Source organism: Dipodomys merriami, unplaced genomic scaffold (assembly GCF_024711535.1).
Source record: "Dipodomys merriami isolate MVZ:Mamm:240054 unplaced genomic scaffold, mDipMer1.0.p SCAF_94, whole genome shotgun sequence".
In the NCBI taxonomy this organism is placed as follows: Eukaryota; Metazoa; Chordata; class Mammalia; order Rodentia; family Heteromyidae; genus Dipodomys; species Dipodomys merriami.
Window position 1 is genome coordinate 1,047,590 of NW_027206557.1, and position 15,123 is coordinate 1,062,712.

Below are 15,123 nucleotides of genomic sequence, written 5' to 3' on the forward strand. Positions count from 1 at the left end.
TAGTACCACTTGCAGAGTTTAGCTGGGAGATGGAGTATTAGGGATTTTTTAGCCCGAGCTGGCTTTGAACTGAAATCTGCCACAAAAGCCCTTTATTATTTCCAATTAAAGCAACAAGGAGATCAAGTAGATTAAGTAGAGCTTACCTGGTTCTTATCAAGAATTGACCAACAAATATTTTGAAATGACAAAACTCATTAGATGTGATGAAAATTTTAGCACAGATATGCCCAGTATTTTAGAACCATGTAGTCAGTAGTAGAATACACAACACAAAACAAAAAAGGCAAAACTCAAAACCTAAAATTTTGACAACATTTAGACATCTTTGCTAACAAAGCACATCAGATGGTTGGGCCTCAGTTACTAGGGCCTGTGAAAACAGCAACTTGTTAGCAAGGCACCTTAGAATAGATGGAGTAGTAAACTTAGTGGAAGGTTAAGGGTCAGATGGGGCCAAACTCTTAACCCACCACGTGGCCAAGATGGCGAATTCAAGATGGCGAATCTCTGAAACAATGCAAAGAAAGCCTGAACAAATAGACCAAGCGTACAATGGCTAGCCTTTGAGAGGGAACCTAGAGGGGGGTCCCTGGGACCCAGCCTGCATCGCACTCTTCAAGGCACAAGCCAAAAAGCTGTAGAAAAAAAGGGTAGAAAGTTGCCCATGAATGGCAGAGAGAGAGCAAAGAGCCTGAAATTAAACTTCTGACCATTTACCATTGCAGTAGCAAAAACTGTGCTTTTGAGAATGGCATAAAAATGAGGCTCTCTGGCTTTCCAGGGAGCGCAGGAGGCATTTCAAAGGGGTTTCACGGCTCAGGCGTGATTCGCAGCACCCCATTAAATGAGTAGAGTCAGTCTGGTGAGTGAAGGAGACCTGACCAGAAAGAAGCGGCGTCCCGACTTCCCCCAGAGCCCTCTAGAGTTTCACTCACCAGAGTAGAGAAGTGGTGTGGACGTGGATGTGAAGGCAGCAATGGTATCGATGCGTTGATTCCGCCGCAGACAAACTGGTTCGCAAAAGACCGTCAGAACTGCGGGTATTCCTCAGAGCAAAAGGGAAGAACAAAAAAAAAGAAAAAAGAGGAAAAAAACAGAGAAATCCCAGCTATCCTGACTTTAAGCCTTTATCAGAGTCACAGCACCATTTATGTTAGGTTTTTAAAAAGAGGTAGCCGAGTTAGAACAGCACCAGCACGCACATGGTATTCAGGTAAGGTCTGACATCTTTGGGCAGGTACTGGGTGGAGACTTTGCTGCGAGGAGGGTGGAGTCTGCTGGCCATCCAGGAGCTGACCTTACAGGCAGAAGTTATAATGGTTTCAAGAAAAAAATCAAAAGACTACAAGCTATATATGGAGGAAAGAAGATGGAGGTGAATTGCAATTGGAGGCCAAACTGTTTTTCTATCATCAGGCAGAAGCCAATTAAATCACTTTCAGAGGGGATGGATGGAGCCAGGGATTCCTTCCTTCCTTCCTTCCTTCCTTCCTTCCTTCCTTCCTTCCTTCCTTCCTTCCTTCCTTCCTTCCTTCCTTCCTTCCTTCCTTCCGCCCTTCCTCCCTTCCTCCCTTCCTCCCTTCCATCTTCTGCCTGCTTGCCTGCCTGCCTGCCTGCCATCTACCTACCTATACATTGTAAAACAGCTCAAAGACAGTGGGACTAGAATCTGATGACCCAGGAGGGTATGTTACAGATACTGCAGTTTTGCCGTTGAAACATACACATCTTCCTACTGGTTTGTATCATTTTCTCATAACTGGACCCATATTATATCTTTGGCTAGACTTTCACTAGTACCTGTGGGCTCAGATTATTTCTCTTCCACTATGTCCTATTTGTGGCACATAAGTACAACAGGTATTTTAGCAAACTGCAGGGCCTTCTCTTACAAGACCAAGACAGTCAGCTGGCATATTACAAGAGAAAGCTACTCAGTCATTGTTTTAAGTCCTGTTCCTTTGGACTTCTTATTACCCATGGGGGTTTCTCCTCATCAACCATGAACCCAGATTGGTTCAAATAGAGCTACTTGTAAGTAAATGTGATGGCTGGTGTAAGTAATTAGTTTGTTCCTTGTGTTTTTGTTGCTTCCTATCATGATTTAATGCCCATTTATCCCTTTGAATGATGTATTGAAATGCACTGAGTGGCTGAGGAGCAGTTTGGCCCTCCTGGTTCTAATCCTGAGTTTTCTTCCAGATACATGTTTGTATGAATTGACTATCACTGCTTTTAAACATGCTCCTCATGGTTGTTTTTAAATTTTACAGACGATACCAGAAATTGCAGAAGATTATGAAGCCTTGGTAAGAATATATGATCAAATTATGTTATAATCTTAATACTTCCTTTTTTCCTGTCTGCATAATTAAAACCTGTCCTCTGGCTTACTTTATAACTATGCATTTACATATTTTGAGTAAGTTACTTTTTTCCTTTTTGTTCGATGTTCTTATAAACAGTTTTTTTTAAAAAAATGAATCTACTTCCTTGTTTGTTTGTTTTTTTCCCTCGTGGCAGAGAGTTTTTATTGTTGGTTACCACTAAATGATTACACAGGCTTTCCTCCCTCTTCCCTTCCCCTATAGCACTTCTGGGTAGAGTTTTGTATATGACTTTAAGCCGAGCTTTCTTCTTTTGTGGCTTATGTGATGTTCAGAGATTGAAGGCTTTGGTTTTTATCAGTGACTCAGAAAGAAGGAAAAGCACTACATCTAAAAAGTATTTGAGACTGATGCATAGATTGAAAAATATTTGTTCTAGATCACTTGTATGCTGATTCCACTCCTGATAATTCTCCTCTTCCATGTGCTCTTCCTCCTTCTTTTGTGTTGCTACTTGAGTTTGAACTTAGGACCTTATGCTGTTGCTTAGCTTCCTTGCTCATAGCTAGTCCTTCACTGCTTGAGGCACACCTTCATTTCTAGCTTTTTATTTGTTAATTGGGGATAAAAGCCTCATAGATTTGTCTGCCAGGGCTGGCTTTGAACCGTGATCCTCATATCTCAGCTTAGTGAGTGCTAGTATTACAGGCATGAGCCTGTAGGGTAGCTTTAAAAATTGCCTTTCCTTTCTTTTCTCCAGTCTGTATTGGGTAGATCATTCCATGGAAACATTGGGATGCACTCTGCTCTGAAAAAGTTGGCAGCATAAATTTAGATGCTTGTTTTGAGACTGGCTGGATTTTTCTGGAAGGAAGATGATCCCTAGTAAGTTGAGAAACATTTCATTGAGTCATTGCAGCACACATGGTGTATGGCTGGCTGTGACAGAGACGGTGGCCCAGTATGTAAAGTTTGCAGACGCTTCCCTTTGTGGCAGTCACTACTGTAAAAGTCTTTAGCCTAGCACATAATAAAAACAAATAAACCCAGTAAATAAAAATGTTCCAGAATGTGCCAAGTGCTTGCTTTTCTTTTATAGTGCTTTCCAAGCATGGTGTCCTATACAGATGGAGTGTGGAGGTCGGAAGCTGGCTTCTGCCTTCTCTCCTGGGAGTCTGAATCTCTCCTCTCTGGAAGTGGAGATGGATACCCGGATGTGAGGGTTCCAGGACAGCTCTTCCAGTCACCTTATTTGAAAAAGGGCCTTTCTTTTGAAATGTAACCATATTTGAACATGCCATCATTTTCTTGTTGCTGAAGGTTTGAAGTTGAAGTCTGAAAAACTCTTCCTTAGGAAAAACATACCTTATTCCAGGGAAATAGATGTTTAACATAGAGAACTACATACAGTGTATTATATAATGTTCTATCACACATATGTGTATTATGCATTTTATTATGTAGTATATGAACATTTTACATATTTTTATATTGAATGTATTTTGTGTCTTATATGCATATGTATGTATTTTATAGGAAGTCATATAATTCTAGTTATTGTTTATGTATACCTATCATCTATGTATCTATGTAACATCTATCTTTTATCATCCACAAATCTATTTTCTATCATTTCTATCTTGGATCAGTTCTTTCTCTGTCCCTGTCTTCTTTCGTCAATATGTCCCATCTGTCTATCTATCTCTCACATTACTGAGTGGACCAGGTCACTTCCTGTGACCTCCTCAGTGGGTGAGTGACATGAAATGCCCTTTCTCCCACTTGTTAATCACTCACAGAAATGGACCACTGTAAGTATGGAGAGCCTTCCCTGCCATCTCTGAAACAGTGTTTCACTTCCTTGATAGCCATAGAGAGGGTATCCTGATCCCTAACACCACTTGGAGATCTGGAAAACACATGACGTTCTTCCTACTTTCCATCCTACCCCCAAAGGTCCTTAAAGCCTGCCTGGAGAGTCTATAGACAAACTGGATTTCTTTAGGGCAGATTGTCCTCAGATGGGCTCCTTCTGGCCATTTAGATTAGCCTTTCATTGAGCAGGTAGGTAAGAAGTAGAGACATTTGCTTTCAGATAATTAGAGGGAAGACATTTGCTCTTAAAGTAGCTACAGAAGACTAATATCTGGACACAAGTTTATTTGTAGTCCCAGGCCAGGTGGCTAACTGGGAATGTCAAGAAGCATTTGAGCCAGGCACAGTAGCTCATGTCTGTAATCGGAGCTACTCAAGAGGATGAAATCGGGAGGATTGTGATTTTTGGGGGCTACTGTGGTCAAAAAGTTCTCTGTACTCCTTTTTAGCCAATGAAAACCTGGGTATGGTGATGTCATCAAAGGTACAATGGGAAACATGAACAGAAAGTTTGTCATCCCAGCCAGCCTGGGCATAAATGTGAGACCCTGTTTGAAACATGACGATAGCATAAAGGGCTAGGTATGTGGCTCAAATGGTGGAGTGCAAAGCCCTGAGCTCAAACCCCAGTGCTGTCAATAAAACAAAACAGAAGACCAGCTTGAGCCCAGTTGTGGGCTCATTCCTTTTCTTTCTGTTCTCTCCTGGTTCTCTAACTGCTGTCTCTAACCGCTGACACCAAGGCAAAGATCTTGGTCTGAGTGGAGTCTGTGGCAGGTATGTGAAGAACCTGTAGCATTTCGAATCTTATTATGTCAGATATGAGCAAATGCCAACTATTCATTATTATGTGATTGTTTTTCTCTTCGTGTGTAAGTTAACAAAGTATTTATTGCTACTAATACATTATTATGTAATAATGTTTTCACAGTACTGTAATACTGACTCCTGCCCAGTCTTACTAATTGCATTTATTATCTTATTTTTCCTAAGGCAGTTTCTGTTATTTTTGCACTCTAACACTTGTTCTCTTATAACTCATCCTTTGTAGAGTGGATTATCCTGGAACTTTTATTTAACCTTTCTTGCTACTGTTTTGAGTCATCATCCACCTTGCTGTCTAGTTATTTGTTCTCTCCGTCATTTTAGTTTCCTGTTGGGAGCTTGTCTTTGAGGCCTGGCCTCTGGTGCCACCTAGGGCCCCTGTGAGATTGGGACTGCCTGTGTGCAGGAAGCCAGAGACATGAGCTGCTTTTCCATCTGTTTTTTCCATCTGGCTTTTCCATGTACTTTTCTCCCTTGTATGTTTTCTCCCTCTCGACTTTTTCCACATTGATGGCAAAACGTTTGAAAACCAGGAGCTTCCTGCATCCACAATGCTACTAGTATGCCGCGGTCCCAGGTAATAGGCACATGGCTGTTAACTTAGCACTTGCTACATACTGTTCCTGATCCCAGGACTAGGCTAGCTCATTTTCTTCTCCAGTCTTTTTCTTTCTGAATGAAGATCACTATTGTCCTCACCACCACGATCATCATCCTCATAAATGGGGAGACTGTAGTGTTGGAGAATTCACTTAGAGCTTGATGTGGGGGCCCCTATGTGTGGCTCCAGAGATCACCACATAGCCATGTCTGTCCAGTGTGTATCCTCCCCTCTGGTCTCTGAATCACGGTCCTCCTCTGAGAGTCATCTCCCCTTGAATGGGCTTCTGCCAGTATCATGACCTTTGAAATAGAGCAGAATTTCAAAAATCATTTTATTTTGAGACTGGGCTGAGTAGAAGAATAGCAGGAAGGAATACTGTGAAGCTATTTTTTAAAAGAAATATAAACCTAAATCCAAATCTGAATCTGTTAGCAGACTTTGTGATATAGCAATAATGGGATGTCTGATCCTCTAGATTAAAAATTGTAATGACCAGGCTGGGAAGGTGGCTCAGTGGTAGAGCACTTGCCTTGCTTGCCTGAGGCCTTGGGTTCGATTCCTCAGCACCACATAAGCAAAAAGAAAAAAGCCGGAAGTGGCACTGTGGCTCAAGTGGTAGAGTGCTAGCCTTGAGCTGAAGAGCTGAGGGACAGTGCCCAGGCCCAGGGTTCAGGCCCCATGACCGGACCCCCCCCCCCAAAAAAAAAATTGTAATGTCCAACTTCATTTTAAAAAAAGTAACTGCTGGGTGCCGGTGGCTCATGCTTGTAATCCTAGCTACTCAGGAGGCTGAGATCTGAGGATTGCAGTTCAAAGCCAGCCAGGGCAGGAAAGACCTCGAGACTCCTATCTCTAATAAACCACTAGAAAATCAGAAGTGGCGCTGTAGCTCAAGTGGTAGAGGGCTCGCCTTGAGCTGAAGAGCTGAGGGACAACGCCCAAGCCCAGAGTTCAAGCCCCATGACCACCACCAACAACAAAAAAAAGTAACTGAGTGTAGGAATCTGTATTATTGTATAATGTAGTATAGAAATCCTATAATTCTATCTGCTGGTAGAGAGATTCTTGATGGTTTGGAATTACTATAGATGATGATGATGATGATGATGATGATGATGATGATGATGATGATGATGATGATGAAAATTTATGATAAGAGTGAAAATTTCTGAGATGTATAAATGACTAAGAATGGTTTTGAAATTGTCAGAACCTAGGATGAACCTCTGATGAAGGTATTTTACAAAGATGGCTCTTCTTCCTCCTCAACATCCCTCCCCTGCCTCCCCACCCTCTGGTCATAGGCAACTTTCCATCACTATAGTCAGTACATGACTAGGTTAACTTACAACCAGAGGTGATTTATTGTGGCTCACATTTTAGAGGTGTTAGCCTATGATGGGCTGGCCCTGTTGCTTTGTGTAGGCAGCTCATTATGATGGACTGAAAGCCCTTACTCCATGGCCAGAAAGATAAGAAGAGTGATTCTAAGACCTATGCAAGGACACACCCCCAGTTAACTAAAGATTTCCTACTAGGCCCACCTCCTACAGTTTCCATTGCCTCTCACCAGAGTTGCACCTTGAACACGCAGGACTTTGTGATTGACACAGACCATAGTATCCCCTAATTGCTCTGAATCTATAAACCACATATCAGACCCCCCTAATGAATGATGGGATGAGCAAACCCAGTATATGGAATCATAATATAATCATCATAGATAGTCCCTGAAACCCATTAACTCAGGACAGGATGCTGACCATTGTAACATCAAGGTGAATATGTTTATTTATCATGCTTACGCCATTTTTGTTAAAGTTATATACAGAGGCTCTGAATCCTTACCTAAGGGCTGTTATGCTAATTGAATCATTTTGGATTATCCCTCTTGATTCTTCTGGCTTATAAAGGGAGCATTTAGGAACTTTCACTGACTGAGATGCTCCATACTGAATACTGATATGCTACCAACTTTATTGAGTGTGCTACCTAAAGACTTGCCATAAAGAGCCATTATTTACTTCCTAGCTGAGAGTACAGAGGCTCAGAGAGGGCAAGTGAATTGCTCCATGTTTCTCAGCTCCCTGGCTGATGGCAAGCACCTGTCCCTTCCTGTCCTGTTTGTTGCCAGCCTGGCACTTGAGCTGTTGACTCTGCCCAGCTGCTGTCCAGTGGAGTGGGTCTGACTGCCCAGCTGCTTGTCCAGAGGTCTGGGTCTGCTTCCTAAAGCTGGCTCACTTGTGCACTTTCCCCATTGCCCAGCATTGACTCTGTGTGTCCCCCCCCCCCCATGTTTTACAGCTTTGGGGACATGCTGTCCTTCACATTGACGGCCTTTGTAGAGCTCATGGATCATGGCATCGTGTCTTGGGACACGTTTTCGGTGGCGTTCATTAAGAAGGTAAATGCAAACTGCTTTCCTAGGCTCCCATCACTCCCTCCTTTCACGGGTACCATTCTCTGCTTTGAGGATTATTTTATCATTGTTTCCTTGGGTTATGTTAAAAGATAGGGGTGTGTGTGTGTGTGCATGGGTGTGTTTTAACTAGGCCTATAAATGTGGGGCTCTGAACATTCTGGGTGAAAGTGACCTTTTGTCCCTGCAGAGAACATAAAATGTTGTGTGGATGAGAACCCAGAGTTAAGGGAAACTGTGTTGTTGCTAAGGACACAGTGTCTTCGGATGCGCTACGCATGGCTTCAGAACTCAAGAACTTGGCCGAGATGCCATCTTCACTATCCATCCCCAACCCCATGCTCAGCGACAGGGAAAGAGGCAGAGGAAGCTGATGCCCAGCACTCATGGGCTTAATGAGGAACTGAGGAGGCTGAGGGTCTGCTTCAGGTGTCTTAGGTAGGGTCCTTCCTGCTGACTCATGGTCTTGGTGTAAGAAAGATTTCAGGTGTTAACCACTTTTTTCCCCCCCTCATTTAAGATAAACTTTATTCCTAATGATAACAATTAGCATTTTTCTTGAGTATACATTGACGTCAGAAAGAATGTAAGGCACTTCACGCTGTGCCAGACTGGCAAGTTTTCTTTCTTTCTTTTTTCTTTTTTTTTACAGTTTTTTTTATTGTGAAAATACTGTACGAAGGGGTTATAGTACATGAGCAAGGTAATGAGTACATTTCTTATCCAGCATTGTTGCCTCCTCCTTTGTTTTCCCCCTACCATCCCTTCCCTCCCACCTCCTCAGTGTAAATTGTAGTTTGTTTCTTGACATAGCATCTTGAACATCTCATTGTTGCAACGGGTCAATCTGTATCCCTATTTAAACAATTTGTTTTTTCCCCTCACCTCCCCAAATTATACCAACACCAAACACAGTGAAAACAAGAGTTATACCGTGGGGGAGGGACATACAAAGAAACAAAAAAAATCATATGGTACCTTATAAATACGTTAGAAACACTAGCAAGGAAGAAAAAAACCAGTTGTGTCTCTATCTTGGGGTTCATTTTGCTTAACATCATCTTATCTGACCTTTTCTGCTTGTCCCAGATATATAGTAGCTATTGCAAATAAGGGGAACCATGGGACCTATATTTCTTTGGGGCTGGCTTACTTCTTAATATAATTTTTTCCAAGTCTTTCCCTAACAAATGGGGCGATGTCATTCTTTCTGATGGAGGCATAGAATTCCATTGTGTATATATACCACATTTTCTTGATCCATTCATCTACTGAGGGGCATTTTTGACTGGCTCTTCTTTCCAAAGGAATCAGGTAGAAGAATGGGCAGAGATGGGAATGTGTCAAGTCAAAAACTTCACTTGAGAGCTGGGTTTCTTCAAATGATGGGAGAGCATGGCAGCTGTTCCATTTTCTAATGAAAATGGTTTGCCTTTACTGAAATTTTCAGAAATCCACTTTAATTCTCAGGAAGCAAACTAAATTTAAAAATTGGATATATTTTTTTAAAAGCAACTTGTTCCTGTTTCCTCATTTCCTTTGCCTTGCCACTTACAAAAAAAGTCTCTTATATGACTTTGAAAATTAGTCACTAGAAAATTACTTACAGTGTTTTGGTAAGGTTCACTTTTTATTCATTAGCTGGACCATATTCAGCATCCTGACAGCCCCAGATTTGTGCTGGCCTCTATGTTTTAAATGGAGCTTTATCTCGACAAAAATAATTAGGAAAAGCACTGACAAAAGGTGCTTCTCATGTATGCATTATCCTGCCCATGTAATTGTAGCCCCTCTGTACAGTATGTTGTCAAATAAAATAAAATACAATTTAAAAAAAAAAAAAAAAAAAAAAAAAAAAAGGTGCTTCTCTCTGTGATCTTGAGTTGGCTTCTGATCGATGCCAAGTTCAGAGTACTTTGGAGAAATATTGTTCTCCTTGCCAGCCCTCTCTCCATGTCTGTTCTCTTTGTTATGTGTGCATTTAGATTTGAGTTTACCAATTGTAGCTGCAAGAACTAACACTATTTCCTAAATGCCATGGAACATGCAAGCCCTTGATGCTAGTATATTGTAGCTTTTTTTTGTTTTGTTTTGTTGTTGTTGTTTTCTGTGCTAGTCCTGGGGCCTAAATTCAGAGCCTGGGCTCTGTCCCTGAGTTTTTTTCCCCTCAAGGCTAGTATTCTACCACTTGAGCCACAGCTCCACTTCCAGCCAGCCAGCCAGCCTGCCTGCCTGCCTCCCTGCCTGCCTGCCTGCCTCCCTCCCTCCCTCCCTCTCTCCCTCCCTTCTTTCTTTCCTTTCTTTCTTCCTTCCTTCCTTCCTTCCTTCCTTTCTTTCTTTCTTTCTTTCTTTCTTTCTTTCTTTCTTTCTTTCTTTCTTTCTTTCTTTCTTTCTTTCTTTCTTTCTTTCTTTCTTTCTTTCTTTCTTTCTTTCTTTCTTTCTTTCTTTCTTTCTTTCTTTCTTTCTTTCTTTCTTTCTTTCTTTCTTTCTTTCTTTCTGTCCTCCCTCCCTCCCTCCTTTCTTTCTTTCTTTCTTTTCTTTCTTTCTCTTTCTTTCTTCTTTCTTTCTTTCTTTCTTTCTTTCTTTCTTTCTTTCTTTCTTTCTTTCTTTCTGTCTGTCTGTCTGTCTTTCTGTCCTCCCTCCCTCCCTCCCTCCCTCCCTTCTTTCTTTCTTTCTTTCTTTCTTTCTTTCTTTCTTTCTTTCTTTCTTTCTTTCTTTCTTTCTTTCTTTCTTTCTTTCTTTCTGTCCTCCCTCCCTCCTTTCTTTCTTTCCTTCTTTCTTTCTTTCTTTCTTTCTTTCTTTCTTTCTTTCTTTCTTTCTTTCTTTCTTTCTTTCTTTCTGTCCTCCCTCCCTCCTTTCTTTCCTTCTTTCTTTCCTTCTTTCTTTCTTTCTTTCTTTCTTTCTTTCTTTCTTTCTTTCTTTCTTTCTTTCTTTCTTTCTTTCTGTCTGACTGTCTGTCTTTCTGTCCTCCCTCCCTCCCTCCCTCCCTTCTTTCTTTCTTTCTTTCTTTCTCCCTTCCCTTCCCTTCCCTTCTTTTCCCTTCTTTTCCTCTTTTCTTTTCTTTTCTTTCTCTGGTAGTTTAGTAGAGATAAGAGTCTCACAGACTTTCCTGCTAGGCCTGGCTCTAAACTATGATCCTCAAATCTCAGCCTCCTGAATAGTTAGGATTGTAGGAGTGAGCAACTGGTACCCTGCTATGGAGTTGCTTTTTAATGACTTGGCTACTTAGAAGAAGGAAGGCCTGAAGAGAAAATAAAGAAGACTTCCTGTGTTCTGAGTTGATTTTCCTCTAGCCAAGCATGGCCCTAGTGCCTTCTCTTGGAAGGGAAGTTTCGTATGTATTCCCCTGAGGCCTTTGTTTTGAGGAGGCCTTTGGCTTGCTGGGAAAATCAGATGATTTCACTGCCTAGACAACATTTAGCCATTGGGCTTCAGTATTTTGTCTTCTAAAACTTGGAGAGATTTATGAACCTCAGCCAGATGATTTAAAATCAACCATGCAGCCCCATGGTTCTCTTTTGCCTTGATAATGTATGAGAATTTTGAGATCTGCTTCTTCAGCTTCTGAAAACTGACCTAAGTAATTCTCTGATTTCGGGATTACTTTGTTTTGCTTGTGGTTGGTGGTACTGGTTTTGAACTCAGGGTCTCACATTTGCTAGACAGGAGCATTACCACTGGAACCATGTCCCCAGTCCCCTTTTCCCTGTTCATTGTGTTTTAGACAGGGCCTAGCACTTTTTTGTTCTTTCTTTGTCTTGGCAGTGCTAGGGTTTCAACTCAGGACCTCCTATTTTCCAGGCAGGTCGCTCTACCACTTAGCTACTCAACCAGCTAAGGCCTTCCATTTTTGCCCAGGGCTTACCTTGGCTTACAAGGTGAGATCCTGCTACCTATGCAACCATTGTAGCTGGGATCGTATGGGTACATCACCATACACAGCTCTTTTTGGTGAGGTGAACAGTTGAGCAGAGAGGAAAATGAAAAGATGGTGTTTTAGGAACCCAAGGGTGCAATGGACTGGAGGGCCCATGTTGTGTGTATGTACTGTTGGAAATATCTCAGGATATTAGAGTACCACACAGGAATCAGGACACCTGCTCAAAAGGAATTCAGTGAGGTTTTTCTTCCACAGAAGGTCATGATGCTGACAGGATGCCAAGTAAGCATGTGGCAGGATATCTGCGCAGCTGTCTTATCTCTACTGTATGACAATCCTTGTTCATTTGGTCAGAACTTAGTGTCACAATCTTGAATGAATGATTAGTTTGCAAAGGGTTAAAAGTTTATCTGAGCCATCAACTGAGACCAGGACTCCTGACTCAAGCCAGAAGTTGTGAGGAAAACAAGGGAAGTGGCATAGTTAAAATAGCTTCTTGTGAGTTGGTAGCAGCTATTCTTAACATGGTGGTGCTTGTGTCCAGCAATCACTCTACAGAAAAGATTCCAACTACTATATCCACTGAATTTGTGCCCCAAAGAAAAATATCTCAAATGCATTCTCATGTTACTGGGGATATTAAGCACTTAATGAGTATGGATACTTGAAAAAGTGTGGCAGTTAGGAAGGGAATAGTAAGACTACAATGATACTTTTTCATGCCATTTAATTTTTGGCCTTGTTGGAATAACCAAATGGAGCCATTTAGATACTGAGAATGCTTACTTCGAGTAATTCATAGTCAGTGCTTTTTAATCTGTCCCTGCTTTAAATGAAATACCTGTGGGTCTTGCTCATCTTGGTGTCTCTGGAGGACCTGCTATGTGGAACCAGGAATGCTTATCACTGAGGGCTGGGAGTTGGTAGTGGGGGCTTGATAAAATTAGCAAGAGGTGCTCACATGTGAGACCCCTGGACTTTTGTCACATCCAGATTCTGTAAACAGAGGCAGGAAGGGAGCGAGCAATGAGGAAGAGCCCTTGGTAGAGAGAAAGTTAAGAAGTTCCGATCAATGAACTTTCTTGTGGGTTTTTCACTTTCCTTATGCCAGAGTCAGGAATTATACTGGAACAAGTTGGGCCCTGGCGGCTCACACTTGTAATGTTAGCTACTCAGGAGATTGAGATCTGAGGATCACAGTTAGAAGCCAGTCCTGTCAGGAAAGCCTTTGAGCCTCTTCTCTCCAATTAACCATCAAAAAGCTGAAGTGGAGCTGTACCTCAAATGATAGAGCACCAGCCTTGAGTAAAAAGTGAAGGATAACATCCAGACCTTGAGTTCAAGCTCCAGTAGGGGCATAAAAATTTATTTTTTAAAAAAGAATTACATTGGAACAATGAAAATGAATGGAGGGGGGGGGCAGATTCAGACATTTACACTCTTCTTAGAAAAGATGTAATTTACATTAAAACCCAGGGCAGAGCATGATGGCCATTGGATTTTTGTCAGTAGGCTTCCCTTGGTAGGCCCTGTAAAGAGCTTGTTAAATTGCAGCAGATGTGAGGAGCAGAGCTGACACCTGCCTGGGACAATAAACACATTCGCAGGAGAAGAGCCAAAGCAGTCTTTTAAGGATTGTTAACATCCTCATGCCTTTCCTGCAGTTCCTATAGTAAAATAATTGCCTTTTGGAACATGAAACCAGGCACACTCCTGTTTTTCTGCACCTCATTCTTTCTTACCTACTGAGGTATAAATGAAGTGAGGCAGGTGGGGTGTGGAGATCTGAGGTAGGCTCCTGTTTGGATCTGTTCCCCCATTCTGGCTCCCATATGGAGGGTGTGGACTGCAGACATGGGATGGTAGCTAGAATGGTGTGTGTACACTGGCATTTCACCCCTTTAGGGAAGGAGGGAGTCTGAGGGGAGGGCCTGACCAGACCACAGAAGGGGATAAATTTGTGTTTAAGAGGGACTCAGGGAGTGGTTACTTGTCACAAAATCATTATTTTAGCTTTTAAGAAAGCCATCATGTTGATACAATAATGGCCTTTTTAGTGTGGGTTGTCAACAGATTGTAGTAAATCTTAATGAGGTGTTTAAAATAAAACCTTTATGGTAACCATGTGTCTGGGCTGCCGTGCTCCATTATCGTAACCCTTCTTTTATTTTCCTTTCCTATTATATTGTGGTTGGTTGTAGTTAGGGATTCAAGGATTGATTTCCCCTTAGGGAATGCATTTGAGAGCTTGAAACTATTACATTTTTTAGCACTGATAATTTAAAGAGTTTTTTTTTTGCTACCTGTGGGAGAGATGATAATTTTTTTAACCCTAGAAGGAGAGGTTTTCTACCCTCTTTTCCTCCTCCTCCTCCTCCTCCTCCTCCTCCTCCTCCTCCTCCTCCTCCTTCTCCTCCTCTTCCTCCTCCTCCTTTTTCCTCTTCCTCTTCCCCCTCTTCCTCTACTTCCTCCCCCTCCTCTACTTTCTCATCTGTATAATTTGGAATAGCCAGCTGCTGAAAACTTGCCATTTGAATTGCATTGATGAGTGTGATTTGTATGTGAGGAATATATCAGAACATAAGAGTTGTGGATGGAATGAATGAATGAATGAAGGAGCAGCCTGGGGAGGGGAGAGGAATGGCCGTGCTTTACACTGAATTTATCCTCTCAGAGAAATGCGCCAGTCCGTGTAATGTACATGATAAAATTGTCTGCCTTGGAAAGCTGAAACTCAGAACACAATAGTCTGGGGGAAACCAGGCAGAATAATTCTTTGAAGATACCCAGTAAAGAAATGTCCAGTTATCAGTGATTATAAGAGAGGTTTGTGTTTGGTAGGATTTCACCAATCTCAATGGTGACTGGGTGTATTTCTTGCTACTTTGAATTATGCTCCATCCTTAGAATCAGATATCCTCGCTGAGTTCCTGATGTGCTTAATTTTTTTCCTCCTTTCCCTGTTGACTCTATGAGCCGTCAATGATATACTTCTTGGGTTTTCAGATAGCAAGTTTTGTGAACAAGTCGGCCATGGACATCTCAATCCTGCAGCGGTCCTTGGCCATTTTGGAGTCCATGGTGCTCAATAGCCATGACCTCTACCAGAAGGTGGCACAAGAGATCACCATTGGCCAACTCATTCCTCATCTTCAAGGGTAAGCATGCTGCTCTCCTGGGGAGAGGTTGT

The 15,123-nt window shown here is 41.9% G+C and overlaps 1 protein-coding gene across 8 annotated transcripts in view; it reads left to right on the forward strand.

Annotated features, from left to right (window-relative positions):
- Elmo1 (engulfment and cell motility 1) overlaps positions 1–15,123 on the forward strand; it is a 444,820-nt gene that overhangs the window by 143,771 nt on the left and 285,926 nt on the right. For 6 of the 8 annotated variants that reach the window (XM_070014214.1, XM_070014220.1, XM_070014216.1 and 3 more), the window contains exons 8-10: positions 2,277–2,312; positions 7,939–8,038; positions 14,940–15,091. In XM_070014214.1, the coding sequence (XP_069870315.1) occupies positions 2,277–2,312; positions 7,939–8,038; positions 14,940–15,091 (288 nt within the window). Of the gene's footprint in view, positions 1–2,276; positions 2,313–7,938; positions 8,039–14,939; positions 15,092–15,123 lie in introns of those variants that run through there. The other 2 variants (XM_070014222.1, XM_070014221.1) reach the window with 2 other exon arrangements.